The following is a 15,554-nucleotide window of genomic DNA, read 5'->3' as shown; positions in this document are numbered from 1 at the left end:
TGCCCCTGTGTGAAGATCTGGCCCCATACAAATCTGTGGGGCAACAGCATGTGGGATGCTGTGCTCAGGTTTCTCTCCAAAAGGGGGGTGAGACTGGGGCCAGCAACTCCGCCTTGCGAAAAGTGCCCAGATAATCAGGGCCCAGAGCATCTCCCCTGTGGTGGAAAGGCAGTAGCAATCTGGACCTTTTTGGTTTATACAAAAGGTGACGTGAGGCAGAGCATGGTAGAGGTTGGGGGCATTATGGTGTGGAGAAACATGGGTAGAAGATTGACAGCAGACAAGAAAGTACTGTGAACAAATATATGAAATGTACAGCACAACAGCAACGTAACACGTAATGCCAAAATCACATATAGTTAAAATGCAATGGGTGCAATAGCAGGTGGAATTGCCAGTTTGGTTTTTTTGGATGTCCACCCAGTTTTTGCCTCCCTTCATTTTTCTTGCAAAAAAAATTAAAGCTGAAAGTTCACGAGTTAAATGCACATAATTTGCAGGTCTGCTGTATTGTCACAGGAAGTGGTGGGGACCACTAGCTTACATTTTTAAATAATATTAATAATTTATTAGTTATACCCCGCCCATCTGGCTGGGTTTCCCCAGCCATCTAGGCAGGTTACAGCATATATAAAAACATAATAAAAAGATCAAACATTAAAAACCTCCCGATACAGGGCTGCCTTCAGATGTCTTCTAAAAGTTGTGTACAGTCATACCTCAGCTCCCGAATGCCTTGGGAGTCGAACATTCCGGCTCCTGAATGATTACAACTGGAAGTGAGTGTTCCGGTTTTTGAACGTACTTTTGGAAGCCAAATGTCTGACGTGGCTTCTGTGGCTTCCGATTGGCTGCAGAAGCCGTGCTTTGGTTTCTGAACTTTTCAGAAGTCAAACAGACTTCCGGAATGGATTCTATTTGACTTCTGAGGTATGACTAGTTCTTTATCTTCTTGACATCTGATGGGAGGGCATATTCTACAGGAAGGGTACCACTGCTGAGAAGGCCCTCCGCCTTGTTCCCTGTAACTTTACTTCTCGCAGTGGGAACCAGCAGAAGACCCTTGGAGGAGGACCTCAGTGAATGATAGGGGTGGAGACGCTCCTTCACGTATACTGGACCAAGGCCAGAAACACACTGGGAGCCAATGAAGATCCTTTAGGACCGGTGTGGTTCTAGCGGCCACTTCCAATCAGCAGTCTAGCTGCCACATTCTGTGTTTTTTTTTTTAATAATATTTTATTAGAGTTTCAAATAATACAAAAAGCAAAAAGAAAAAGAACAAGAAAAAAGAATAAAAAAGAATTCATCCTTTACAATCCCATTTTCAGTCACCTTTTTTCCGCGACTTCCCCTCACCTCCCCTTCTTGTATTCCATGTCCAAATATTTATCCAACAAGTTCTTATCCCTAAATTCTTAACCTTAATTTGTTCTTATATTTATTATATTATATTTTTAACCTTAATTTGTTATATTTAATTCAATTTATATATCAACTTTTAACTTATATACCTCAATCCTTTACATTTGAAAACTTTTTCTAAGGTCGACCCAGTTTCCCTTCCACGAATTCCCCATTCTTATACTAATAACAACACAAAATTAAAAACAGAGTAAAAAGAATCAAACACCCTTTGGATTTCCAAACCCCACCCTCCCTTCCCCGGTTTTGATCCCAGAACCATTGTCCATTAGTCCATCTACTATCAGCCTGGCAACCTCACGTCCGAGGCCCTTAAGTCTCTCTCAGTCCCTCTCTGCCGATTTCTTTGAAAGTCCCTTATTATTAACGCCAAGTCTCGGAGGGGCACTCTCTCTATAATGTCCATGTTCCTTCCAGCCAGACCTCCATGTTCAAAAGTGGGGCTCAAATCTTGTTTCTTAATCATTTTAAGTCCAAATGTCCCAAGAGCTCCAGCTTCCACCTTGATCAAACTTAAAGTCCCTAGATCTTCAGATCCCCACAAAAGGAGATCTTTCCATTCCTCATTTCTAAGTTCAAACCAAGTTTTCCTCTTCCAGTCCTTATTTTCTTTTAAATCCATCTTGACAGGCCTCCGGCTCTCATTTGCCTTCTGCACTAGCTGCCACATTCTGGATTAGTTGTAGTTTCCAAGTCACCTTCAAAGGTAGCCCCACGTAGAGCGCATTGCAGTAGTCCAAGCAGGAGATAACCAAAGCATGTACCACTCTGGTGAGATAACACACAGGCAGGTAGGGTCTCAGCCAGTGTACCTGATGGAGGTAGTAGATAGCTGCCCTGGACACAGAAACAATATTAAGAAAAGTAGAAATACTCATGGAGGATACTTGGATCACTGAGTGCTTGCCATACATAATAGTTGTATGGAACCTTGGAGACAATGTACCAGTTGCTTTGAGAGGGGATATTGTTTTCATGCCCTGTTTTTAGACACAATCTGATTTTCCACTGTAAGAAATGCTATGATGTTGATCTAAATGGAACTTTTGTCTAATCCTGCGGATCACACAAACTACGTTCCAGGGATGGCACCTAAATAGAAAATTGCATATAGTCAAAACACATTGGGTTCAAATTAGTCACATAATAGTGTGGCTGATGTGTGGTGTTTAGCCATTATCAGAACATTGGGAGATACAAAATTAACACAGGTGACCGTGAAAACCTACTGCATAGTGAATAAAAAGTGGATCATTGTATGATTTTCAGAGGGGATCCTCTCAAAACCATTGAATGAAAGCTTACATTGATATTCCTGCATCGCAGAGGGTTGGACTGGATGACTCTCAGGTTCCTTTTCTACGATTCTGTAATTCTATGATTGATCCATAGGCAGTAGAGCAAAAATTACAGATCTGGCCCTTGCCAGCACTGCCATGACACAACATTGACCCAAAGCACCAATTCCAATAGTTCTGGTCTTTGTGATTTTTGCATAGGATACTAGCATCAAATCATGGAGCGCATATCTGTTTGCAAAAGTAGGTTCAAAATATGGTGCAAGTATTCATTTACATCCCCTAAAATTTGGTTGGAGTTTAAAGTCCCACTGGAATCCACTCCCAAGAGTTCACTAATGCTTTTGCACATATTAATAGTCATGCTTGTATAGTATATTTTTGGAAAGGGAACAGTGTAGGGCAGCTCCCTATCTTATAGCACAAAGAATCCCTAGCTTCATGCTGCTTGGACTTCCAGGCTGATTTATGGTGTCTCAGAGGAGTCTAGTGTGCTCTGGAACCTTTAACACACGGAGTGCATCTGAGCTGAAGACCTTCCTAATTCAACATTGCAACTGAACATGCTGCACATAGTGAGAGTCAGTACTTGGACTTGAGGTCCTCAAGTGATCATAAAGTTTACTTGTTTACTTGTGATTTATTTTCTCAATTTCTCTTTCTGCCTAGGCTCACGGCAAGGACTATTTTTGCCCATTTGGAATTTGATTTTCCCATTTGGGAGACTGTGCTGAAGTAAGATTCAAAGGTGTGGTTGCCCTGGCTTGCCATCATGTCAGGTAAGAATTGGTTTGGGTTTGGGTTTCTTGAGGCACTTTGACCTCAGAGATACCCAGTGGCTGCCCTGCTCCCCTTGTCTCACTTCCACCAGCTATGAGGTTGTGATAGATGCTGAAAAACAGCAGGTTAATTCTCTCAACTATTCACTGAAATTGGAGTTTTTATTTGCAATATGGTGTCATGTTCCTGGTCCAATTTGCAGAATATGAATTGGAGGTACACACACGTTAAAAGAGTGTGGCATAAACATTTTCAATTTTTGTCTCATGAGGGGAAATACCCCCTACTTAGAGCTGATAATAATGGGGTCCAGATTAATTTTAGCAACTGACAATGTCTTTTGCCAGTATGATACAGGCATTAAATTTTTCCAGTTTCCATGTAAAAGGCCAGTTGAAGCTTGCAGGCAACATAGAAATAGCACTCAGAAATCTGTTTTTTTGTTTTGATGTGTTTATACAAAATAATGAAACTGAATCCTGACAATACGGAAGTACTGTGGCATAGTTGTTCCTAGATCCAGCAAATAGGAATGCAGCTTGTTTTGGACACCTCCTAAAAGGCCTGGTGTGTAGTCTTTGGGGTACTGATGGATTCTACGGTGATTTGTGACCTAAGGGGGTCTGGGTGATGTGGAATGCCTTTTTCCAGTTCAAGTGGGTTCGTTAGCTCCAGCCATTTTGGACCAGGAATTGCCTGGTCACAGTCAACTATGCTCCTGTTTCTGCTGTCTTTATGAGGGGCTACCTTTGAAAATGGTTTGGAGGCTGCATCTAGTGGAATATGTAGCATCTGAGATTCTGATGGGCTTTACCTTTCATGACCATGTCCTTAAATATCTGTACCCCATGCCTATTCATCATGGAGCCCAATTCAGTATATTCATTTTGATATGCAAAGCCTGAGTGGCTTGGAACCCATTTTCTATTCTGCCTGGGAATGGGGAGCCCCTGTGGGTGATAGTTTTACGCAACGAGGACAGATGATCCATGACCTACCAGATGTCCTTCTCAGTAATGGCATCCCAGTTAAGGAACACTCTCCCCTCTCCTCTCCTGCAAGATAAACCCTTTTTGCACTTCAGCCTCCTTTTCCCCACACTCACTTGTTCCCCAGTTACCTTGAGTAGCATAGGGCAGTGAGGGGAGGGAATCACAGGGAGGGGAGAGGTTTAAACTTTCCACCTCGCTCCCATGATCCTGTGTTATCTACCAGGAAAAAGAGGGCTGTGAGAGAAGAGAGAGTGAAGTCCCTCTGGCCACAACCACCAGCATTTATCGTCCACTCGCTGCTGACAGATTTACTTCCAAGAGAATCCAGGTCCCAATGGAAAATAAAACTTGCCTACTCCTGCTTTCATTGCTGTAGCCTTTCCAGGACTAGTTGTTGGCAGGTCATAAACTTAGGCAGTATGCATATAACTCTTCCTAAGCTCGTCAACTGTTCCTTTACCCGTGATCCTGATGATGATTAACCCTGTGCCACAATTAATTCTTTGATCAGCTGAAGAGTGCAGTGGGCAGGCTTTTTGCTGGTTTGTGGGTCTCAGGTCTGCATTTGAATGTGTGCTTTGATGTGCAGTGCATTCTCTTGTGGATGTGTGCATATGTGGTCTTTTTGGGCCACATTCACCGCTGACATGTGGCCCCAAGAGGGGCTGAGAAGGAGCAGTGCAGTCCTTGTTCTCGCAAGGGCTAGAGATGGTGTGCCTCCGCTGTGCAGCCTGGTTTAATGGCATAGGCAAGAGATGGCAGTGTTAAATTATGGAGAAGTTCTGACAGTTATTTTATTTTATTTATTAAATTTGTATACCACCATTAATCCAAAGATCACAGGGTAGCTCCCAACATAAAAATACAAAATGAGGACACAACATACAGAATTAAAAAAACCCCAACCCAATAACACCCTCCCACAAAAACATTTAAAAGGCCGTAGAATATTAATCAACCAAAGGTCAGGTTATAGAGAAATATTTTCACCTGGTGCCTAAAGGTACTTAATGAAGGCGCCAGACAAGCCTCTCTGAGGAGAGCGTTCCATAAGCGGAAATCATTAGGCTGAGATAAGGAAAGTGAGGTGTCAAAAGAAATAACTAGTTCCATAAATGTAGCCAATTAGGAAATGTAATATTTTACACCAAATATGTGCATACAGTACAGAACAGTATTTTATACCAGCTGTATTTTATACCAATTGATTGGTCATGCCTACCCTCATATTTTTTACTTTTTATTTTTTTCAAATTATAGTTTGCTGAGGGTTGTGAGAGACCTGTTATCTCTGCAATGGTATACTGGTTTTATTCTGCGTTATATTTTATTTTCATGTACTTTTACTTGTAAAACACCCATGAAATTTTTGTTACTGGGTGGCATATAAATACAATATTGATAATAATTTTCTCATCAGTTTTCTGCTAATTCACCTCATGCCATTTATTTTTAAGGTGTATGGCTTAGCAAAGGCAGATAGTGCACTTAATATCCAGAACGTCATCTACAAGAGAGGGCCAATTCTATATTGGTGGTGTGATGAATATGCCATTGCATCAAATCTCTGTGATTCCAGCCCGGGATGTAACTTTTTCCAGAGTCTCTAAGAACAAGGTGAAAGAGAAAGAACAGGTATTGTGTAATACTTCTTTATTTTTCTTTTGTTTAGGAGATTTGAGGTCTCTACGCTTATCATTCTTACTGAATTTTGTATATGCTTATGTCAATAACCATTCTGTGTGAAAAATGACAACAGTATTTTTAAAAAGGGAGGTGGGTGAGAATAAGATTTGTTTCTCATTACTTCTTTTTGAGAAACCCATGCTGGCTCTTAGTATTCATGAGTTTTGAATCTTTATCTGTGCCTCTGGGGATGTTAGAGTTTCATTACTATTTGTCACGGATGAGTTTAGCCACATCTTTGTGGATAGGTTTTTAACTCTTATTCATAATTAAGTAATTCATAATATACTTTGTGGTCATGTGGTGTCATACTATGGCTGTATATCATTAGGTAGTATGTGGACTATATAGTTTGTTCACACCCTCAACAACGCCCATCAAGTTTTTTGGGGGGCTCCCTCACATATTTTATTGGGGGGCTCCTATGATTCTGCATAATCTTGCATGGGCCTGGTTCTGTGAGAGCAATGTCAGTAGGGAACATGCGCTGGTGAGCAGAAATGTCTTGATCCTGCCACATCATTAGCATTGGTAGCTGGAGAGGGAAAGTGGTATGATGACAGTTGTGTTACCTTAGGCTGCCAATACTCTGGGTTCTCGATTACTCTGATGGGGAGAACAAATGGGAATTGGTGTCCACAATGCACTGAGCCCTGGGTTTTGAAGGAAGGTATTTGTGGTGCTAAAGGAGGACGTGCCTCTGAAGTGAACAGCACAGACTTTGCAGTAGGCATGCCAAGGACTGAGGCTGAGTTTGGCGTCTTGCCACGTGTACATGAATTCCAACATTATGACAGGTGCTGCTGTTTCTATCAGGGGGGCATTCTCAAACAGACTGGGATTATCTGTGTGTTTTGGGACACATCTTGGAGGAGCAAAGTGCCCTCTCCACCCCCCTTCTCTCATGGGGCATGCTGTGTGCCCTCTCTGAGTTCTGGGCTCCTAGATAGCCATTTTCCCTGGGGGTTGAGATTCCTTACTTGGGTCATTTGTTGGGTGGGCTGTGTGGTGGCTGGCTCTGGAGGTTTGAAGTACAGTGGTACCTCAGGCTAAGTACTTAATTCGTTCCGGATGTTCGTTCTTGACCTGAAACTGTTCTTAACCTGAAGCATCACTTTAGCTAATAGGGCCTCCTGCTGCTGCTGCGCTGCCGGAGCACGATTTCTGTTCTCAACCTGAAGCAAAGTTCTCAACCCGAGGTACTATTTCTGGGTTAGTGGAGACTGTAACCTGAAGCATATGTGACCTGAAGCGTATGTAACCCGAGGTACCACTGTATCCTGAGAGCTGTCATTTATTTTGGGGGCATGTCAGAGACTTGTTGCAGAGGTGGATTTAGGAGAGCGTGACTGGTTCAGTCGCTCTGGACGCGGAGAGCGAGAGGTTGGGTGCGTGCCAAATTTTGGCGTTGCACAGGGCGCTGCTGAAAGGGGTGTTTTGCAGTTCAGATTATATTTGGTTATGTCTGCCTACATGATGATGATGATGATGATGATAATATTTATTTATTTATACATACATACATACATACATACATACATACCCCACCCATCTAGCTGGGTTTCCCCAGCCACTCTGGGCGGCTCCCAACCAAATATTAAAAACATGATACAGCATTAAACATTAAAGACTTCCTCAAACACGGCTGCCTTCAGATGTCTTTTAAAAGTAAGATAGTTTAGATAATTTAGACTTTGGGAATTGTGGGTGGGAATGTCCCTGAGCTAATGTTGCAAAAGATCAAAAGATGCTCTGTACTGGAACAGCACCTCACTCTTGTGCACAGCACATTCCATTTCCCCCCGCCCTGAGTGTGCAGTTTGGAAGGCAGAGTGAATATGAGGTGGGCTATAAGATTGGAGAGGTTTTGACCTTGGAGTTTTTAGTCCAAGTATTGGGAGAGCCATCTCCAAAATCATGGTACTTCTGATATACCTTACCACCAGTCAGTGGCCATTATTGAGCCATAAGGTTTTTCAGCTCACCTCCCAAATTAGATTCTTGCAGAGAGAGCATGCAATCATGTATTTTAGAGAAGTTTATAATAATACTTAAAAAAACTGAAAGGAGCAAGGAAACCATTAAACGTGCTAAATTGTACTCAGATGGAGAAGGTGCTGCATTTCCCTAAACTAAAAACATTTGAGAAATGAAGAAGGTAGACAAGGCAGACAAACTGCTTGTTATTTTACTGAAAAAGAAGCAAAATGATCTCATTCCACCACTGCAAAAAATGTAGCCAATAACTAAGAAAATAGCAGGGGGATTTCTTAATTTTAACAGCAGATTCTATGCTCTAGAAAATTTATTGGCAGACAAGATTAGATTTTTTTTTATAGCAAAGGTAAGGTGTTGCTCACTTGTCAGAAGAAGAGGTTACAAGAACCTGTAGCAGCAGAAATATTAAAGTAGACTATTAAAAAAATTTAAATATTAAGAACATAGGAAGAGCATGCTGGATTAGAGCAGTGGCCCAACTAGTCCAGCATCCTGTTCTCAGAGTGCTGGTCAGATGCCTTGGGAAACCTACAAGCAGGACCCATCGTTCTGCCCGGACACTGAGGTCCAGTTCCGAGGGCCTTCTGGCGGTTCCCTCACTGCGAGAGGCCAAGTTACAGGGAACCAGGCAGAGGGCCTTCTTGGTAGTGGCACCCGCCCTGTGGAATGCCCTCCCATCAGATGTCAAAGAGATAAACAACTACCTGACATTTAGAAGACATCTGAAGGCAGCCCTGTTCAAGGAAGTTTTTAATGTGTGACATCTTAGTGTATTTTTGGTCTTTGTTGGGAGCTGCCCAGAGTGGCTGGGGAAACCCAGCCAGATGGGTGGGGTACAAATAAATTATTATTATTATTATTATTATTATTATTATTATTATTATTATTATTAACACAAGAGCACCCCCACCCCACCCCCAATACAGTTTCCAGCAACTGGGAATCAGAAGCATGACCATGGAGGCAGAGCGTAACCATTGATAGCCCTCTTCTCCATGAATTTGCGCTGTCCTCTTTTAGAGCCACCCATGTTGGTGGCCATCACTGCTCCTGGGTGGAGGCAGTTCCATAGTTAAAGTGTGCAGTGTATGAAGAAGGATTTTCTTACCTATTCTGAATATTCAAACATTCAGCTTCATGAGCTGTCCCTGAGTGCTAGTCTTGTGGGGGGACGGGACTTTCCCTTATCTACTTTCTACATTCTATGCATCATTTTATACACTTCTGTCATGTTGCTTCTTACTCTCCTTTTCTCTAAACTTAAGAAGCTCCAGATGTTGTAACCTTTCCTGATTGCTCCATCTCCTTGATAATTGTGGTTGCTCTTTTCAGCTCTACAATATCCTTTTGGAGGTGAGACAAACAGAACTGTACAAACTATTCCAAATGTGGCTGCACCATAGCTTTGCATATCATCATCATCATCATCATCATCATCATACTTTTATATTTATGCCCCGCCCTTCCCGGTTCAAAAACCGGGCTCAGGGCAGCTAACAACAAATTTAAAACACTTTAAAACACTTAATTATAAAAGCAGCATAAAATACAGTATAAAAACATGAATAACAATAAAATTCAAAAATCCATTAGATAATCCCCAGGGCTAGCTGGCTGAATTGGTCCTACTTGGGCCAGCGAGGAGGCCAGGGGAGAATTAGCTGTGGGGTCTCAGAATGGGCGATCTTCATAAAAGGGGAGGGGAAGGGAAGAGAAGGGAAATAAAAGATAAGGCTGAATTCAAATTAAAGGCCAGGTGAAATAGCTCTGTCTTACAAGCCCGACAGAAGGAGGTTAAATCCTGAAGGGCCCTAGTCTCATGGGACAGAGCATTCCACCAGGTCAGAGCCATCACTGAAAAGGCCCTGGCCCGGGTGGAGGATACTCTGACTTCCTGAGGACCCGGGACCTCTAAACTATGGTTATTCATGGACCTTAAGGTCCTCTGTGGGAGGATTATGATATTGGCAGCTTTATTTTCAGTTTCATTCTTAGTGATCCTTAGCATGGAATTCACCTTTCTCAAAGCTTCTGTACACTGGGTCAACATCTTCAGTATGACCTCAAGATCTTGTCCCTGGTCAGTCACTGCCAAGAGAATGGGGGGGGGGTATTGCCCCAATGTACATGACTTTACACTTGTTGATGCTGAATTTTTTATACAGTGGTGCCTCGGTTTACAAACTTAATCTGTTTCGGAAGTCTGTTCTTAAACCGAAACTGTTCTTAAACTGAGACACGCTTTCCCTAATGAGGCCTCCTGCCACCGGTGCCCTTCCACCATTTGGCTTACGTTCGTAGACGAGGTAAAGTTCGCAAACCAGAACACTACTTCTGGTTTTGTGGAGTTCGTAACCCGAATCATTCGTAAACAGGACTGTTCTTAAACTGAGGTACCACTGTACTGCATTTCAGTTTGGAGAGTTCCCTTTGGAGCTCTTCACAATCTTTTTTTTTTGTTTTAGCCACCCTAAAAAGATTAGTATTAGCAAACCTGGCCACCTCACTGCTCATCCCTAACTCTAGATATGGGCAAGTTAGAAAGCATGGGGCCTAGTACTAATTCTTGAGGGACTCCATGTTTCACATCCCTCCATTGGAACACTGTCCATTTATTCAGATCTCTGCTTCCTGTTGCTTAACCAGTTCCTGATCCACAAGAGGTCCTCTTACTCCATGGCTGCAAAGCTTACTCAAGAGATTTTCACAAGGTGCTTCGCTGAAAATCCAAGTACATTATGTCAACTAGGTCACTACTAACTATATGCTTGTTGACACTCTCAGAGACCTTTAATAGATTAGTGAGACAGCACTTGCCCTTGCAGAAGCCATGCTGGTTCTGCTTCAACAGGGTTTATTCTTCTATGGGCTAGACATTAAAATAACTGGCCTGTGATTTCCAGGATCTGCAGGATTCCTTAAAAAAATAAATAAATCTTACATTAGCTGCTTTTCTATCCTCAGATATGAGGCTTGATCTTAGGGACAAGTTACAATTTTTTGTTAGAAGTTCAGCATCTTAGTATGTGAAATTACAGAAGGTGAGGGCAGAATGGAAACATTGTAGGGTGGTGGTGGTTGTTGTTGTTGTTGTTTTAAATCCTTTATTGGGATATTTGTTAAATGCTATAAGATTCCCCAGAGACTTGAAGTATATCAAACCTTATAAAGGTAAAGGTAAAGGTACCCCTGCCCGTACGGGCCAGTCTTGACAGACTCTAGGGTTGTGCGCCCATCTCACTCAAGAGGCCGGGGGCCAGTGCTGTCCGGAGACACTTCCGGGTCACGTGGCCAGCGTCATAAGCTGCAACTGGCGAGCCAGAGCCGCACACGGAAACGCCGTTTACCTTCCCGCTAGTAAGCGGTCCCTATTTATCTACTTGCACCGGGGGTGCTTTCGAACTGCTAGGTTGGCAGGCGCTGGGACCGAACAATGGGAGCGCACCCCTCCGCGGGGATTCGAACTGCCGACCTTTCGATCGGCAAGCCCTAGGCGCTGAGGCTTTTACCCACAGCGCCACCCGCGTCTGCATCAAACCTTATAGCTGTAGGTAAACAAGGGGAAACATCTTACACTTTCAGACCAATAGCTCTGCTCAGCCAATATCTTAAAATCTGGCTATTTGGCTAAGAGATTGAACTATGTAATTAGGAAATGGATCGCAGATTATTAAATGGGTCTACTGACAAGACTTCTTTAATTTTGTTTTAACAATTTGTATACCACTTAAACACAGTCAACTTTAAGCAGAGCTTTCATACAACAGTGCAGTAGTAAATGTAATTCATGTTGCTAAAAAACTAAAAAGGCAAGAGGACTATTTTTGGATGCTGAACAAAATTGGTCATCAAAATAGAACATTTGCACTGGATTTTGGAGAAAGTTGCCATAGGAAGCAAATGCATACAAGAAATTATAGGCTATTCTGGCTCCTTTAATTTTATTATTTTGTCATGTCAAATCACTCATTCCATTCTCATTGTCAAAACTAGGAAGGGAAAGAGAAGAGGCTCCACCAGTAATCAAATGCCTATTTGTAAAGATGTAAACTCACCGCTACCATTTTCTCTCTCTACACCCATGTGTACTGTTCTGGATAATGTTCTCTCTGTGTGTAACAATTATCATGTATTGTAGTTAGAAAGAGAATCCTGTTGTGTGAAACACACTTACGTGAAAACAGACGTGTTATTTTTCTTGCAGGCTGGTGGTTCAACCTCTGTTTCTGCTCCTCGCATCTTCTGTCAAACATCTGTTACACCAACCAGTCAGGATATATGCAGGTAAAGTACTGGTTGTGTTGTTGCAGTAAAACATTAGAGTTTTGAACATGATGGCTATTCACAAACATTCTCATGTTGTCAGAGATGAGGTGCATGGATTACAGTGCAAAGCAAGAATCTCAGACACCTGACTCCTCCAATATGCAGCCATTTTTCTAGTGTTCTCAAAATGAAAATACAGAAAAGCAACAACAGAAGTTCCTTTCCAAGCAAAAAACACACAGGAAAGTTAGAAGTCTTTGAGTATAATATTAAGGGCCGAAGTTGTTGTTAAGGTGGCACAATTAGTGTGTTACATTGCATGTCATGCCAATTTCCTATAAATCAGAAAAAAGACTGCCCACCTGTGGAATATAAAAGCACAATGAATGGAGTGTTCAGGCCAGAATTCAAGGTAAAAGCATGGAATAGCTTCTTCCTTTTTTCTCTTTAAATAAATTCCGTATTTATATTACATATATTTTTATTTACAAGATTTGCCACGCATCAGGCCTCCATGATGGCTAACATAATATACATAAATAAATAAATAAAGCAGTAATAAGATTTCTTTAAAAGCTTGTGGTGACTTACAAAACTCTAGGGCAGGAGATGCCAATGTGGTGCCCTTCTGATGTTGTTGGACTACAGCGCCATCAATACCAGTCAGCATGGACATGGGTAGGGATGATGGGAGTGGTAGTCCAATAGCTTCTGGTGGACATCAAGTTGGCTCTCCCTGCTCTGGGGGGCAGTGATGGAAAATGCCCACTCCAAGCTTTAGGTGTTTCTGTTGCTGCTGTTGCAGCTGCTGGTGACCCTACAGGACAATCCTTCTCTGAAGTGTGCTACCTTACAACTCAGGGCCAGGTAGGATCAGATGTTTTTCGTCCCTGGAACTAGTGCATATGCTTTGCACTACTGTTACCTGCTGCTGTTGGTTTTATTTTGGTTTATGCTGTTGCTGGTTTTATTCTGATTTAGACTTCATGTTTGTATTTTACTTCTTTCTTACAGTTTAATTTTTTACTCTAAACTTCCCCAAGAACCTTGATAAATAAATTAAATAAAACCATTATCCTCAGCTGCTTTCCCTCCAGTGGGGATTGTTTCTGATCTTGGAGCTTCACCAGGAGAACAGTTGTTAAGAGTACTTTTGGAGGGTTCAGCAGTCCCTGCCCACACATGCTGTGCTTTGAATGGCATGTTCACATTGCTTAAAGGAAATTGGCATGGCACACATGGCATCATATTGATTTGTCTGTTTAATGCTACTGTTTGCCACTTCTGTTCTGCTTGCTACTTGTCATTCCCACACTAGCTGAAATTGTCATTTCTTCACGTAATTGTATGCATTCTTTTTATAATTGTTTTTACTTTCTGTGCTTTTATTCCACTGTTCTGCATGCAGTTCCAGTGCAGTGTGTTCTGAATGTTGTCATCACAGTCCAGTGCAATCTGCTGTTGTCTTGAAAAATCCTGTCTCCCAGAATTCTCTGACTCAAGGGGCCACTGTGACAGTAATCTGTCAGGATATGGTGCAGGCTTCCAAGAAAAAGCTCCATGGGCAGGATTGTGGCCATGTTCTCAAGTCTAAGAATGGAAAAGCTATCCAGTCTCTGAAATTCTCCAAGTCTCTCAGTGATATGGACCAGAAGGCTCAGAGTGCATTCAAGAGCTTTCACTACGCAGAACGAACCTGTTCAGAAGGCAAACTCTCACAAGCCCAGGAGCAGTGTTTAAAGCTTAACACATTTTATCACAAGGAGAAGAAAGCATTCAACCTCAGGCCCTTTAATTTCAGTAGCTCCAAACTCTCTTATTTCCAGACTCTTTCCACCAATTACTCTAGCGCTTCTGGGGCTAGTGCAGTACACATCCCTCTCCTGGAGGAGAAGTGTGAAGGTGAAACATCCCGGAGCAAAAAGTTGCTGCACTACCTTTTCTCTTCTCGTAGCTCCAGCGCCAGCAGTCATGAATTGGATAACAACTCAAGCTGCCTCCAACCAAAGAAATCATCCAGTGTGGTGGTAGAGAGCACAGGTTTCTGTTCAGATGACATGGGAGATGACGATGTCTTTGAGGACAGTTCCTCTGTGAGGCTGAAAATTACAGAGCTACGAGCACCACTCTGTTCGATTGAAAAGGATAGTGACCTAGATTGCCCTTCCCCCTTGTCAGAAATGTCCCCCCCGCTTTCCCCTGTGTCTGTATCTGGGGATGCCTGCAGGTCGGTTTACAAAGCACCGTCTTTTTCTTCTAAACCCTCCCAACTCTGTTGTAGCCTACTCTGTCCCTTGTGTTTCCACTCTTGCTTGCTTCAGCACATGCAATTTTAAGACCATGCTGCTCTCCCAGCTTACTGATCTTTCCTTTTAGCATAACTTCCTCTTGAGTTAGTAAACTCTTTGAAAAACCAAATCAATTGAGTGGCCAAGGTAAACCCCATAAATACCCAGGTGAAGCCATAAATAGCAAAAGAAAATGGGCTACTTGTGTGAAAGACGAAGGTGAACTTAAAGACTGAAATGACGTAGAAATGAGGTGGCTGCAGTCCTGCACCCACTTACCTAGGAGTGAGTTCCATTGAACTCAACCGGACTGAGTTAGGTATATACAAAATTTCTCCATAAATGGATCTTGGGATCCTAGCCACATAGTCAAAGACTTACTAAGGCTTACCTGAAATCTCCCCTCAAAATTCACTTGTTCCCACGTGGCATGGTAATCTTGGTTGGGGTGAACGAGTTTAAATTGGAATGGGGGGAGAGACATTTAGGCATGTTTAGTGTGGCACCAGAAGTTTTTTTAAAAAACACCACTTGTGATGGCAACCAGAGCAGAGCTTCAGCCACCTTTCCAACCCCCAGGATGTGCTTCTGGAATAGCGCTCGCCTTGTTTGCTGAAACAAGGTAAACTGGAGGAGTTATTCCAGTCCTACAGTCAGCACAACGTTTGGTGTATTCCTTAGAGAAAGTTGTGCTGCATGACCAGCGGTCTGAAGCCTATTTAAGAAAAGAAGTTGGAGACAGGTAATTGCACTTCTGTTTCCTTTCTCCAAATAGCCTCAGGTGTTGAAGGAGAGAGAAAAAGGCTGGCACAAAAAGCGAA

General features: G+C 42.5%; 1 protein-coding gene across 5 annotated transcripts in view; it reads left to right on the top strand.

Moving 5' to 3' along the window:
- Positions 1–15,554, top strand: part of LOC114601081 (uncharacterized) — a 32,776-nt gene that overhangs the window by 1,471 nt on the left and 15,751 nt on the right. For all 5 annotated transcript variants that reach the window (XM_028738118.2, XM_077933447.1, XM_077933446.1 and 2 more), the window contains exons 2-5: positions 3,393–3,502; positions 5,953–6,130; positions 12,384–12,463; positions 13,854–14,672. In XM_028738118.2, coding sequence (XP_028593951.2) covers positions 6,038–6,130; positions 12,384–12,463; positions 13,854–14,672 — 992 coding nt within the window. In that variant the 5' untranslated portion in view covers positions 3,393–3,502; positions 5,953–6,037. The remainder of the gene's footprint in view (positions 1–3,392; positions 3,503–5,952; positions 6,131–12,383; positions 12,464–13,853; positions 14,673–15,554) is intronic.

Source organism: Podarcis muralis, chromosome 8 (assembly GCF_964188315.1).
Source record: "Podarcis muralis chromosome 8, rPodMur119.hap1.1, whole genome shotgun sequence".
NCBI lineage: Eukaryota > Metazoa > Chordata > Lepidosauria > Squamata > Lacertidae > Podarcis > Podarcis muralis.
This window is presented reverse-complemented; position numbering and strand designations above follow the sequence as displayed.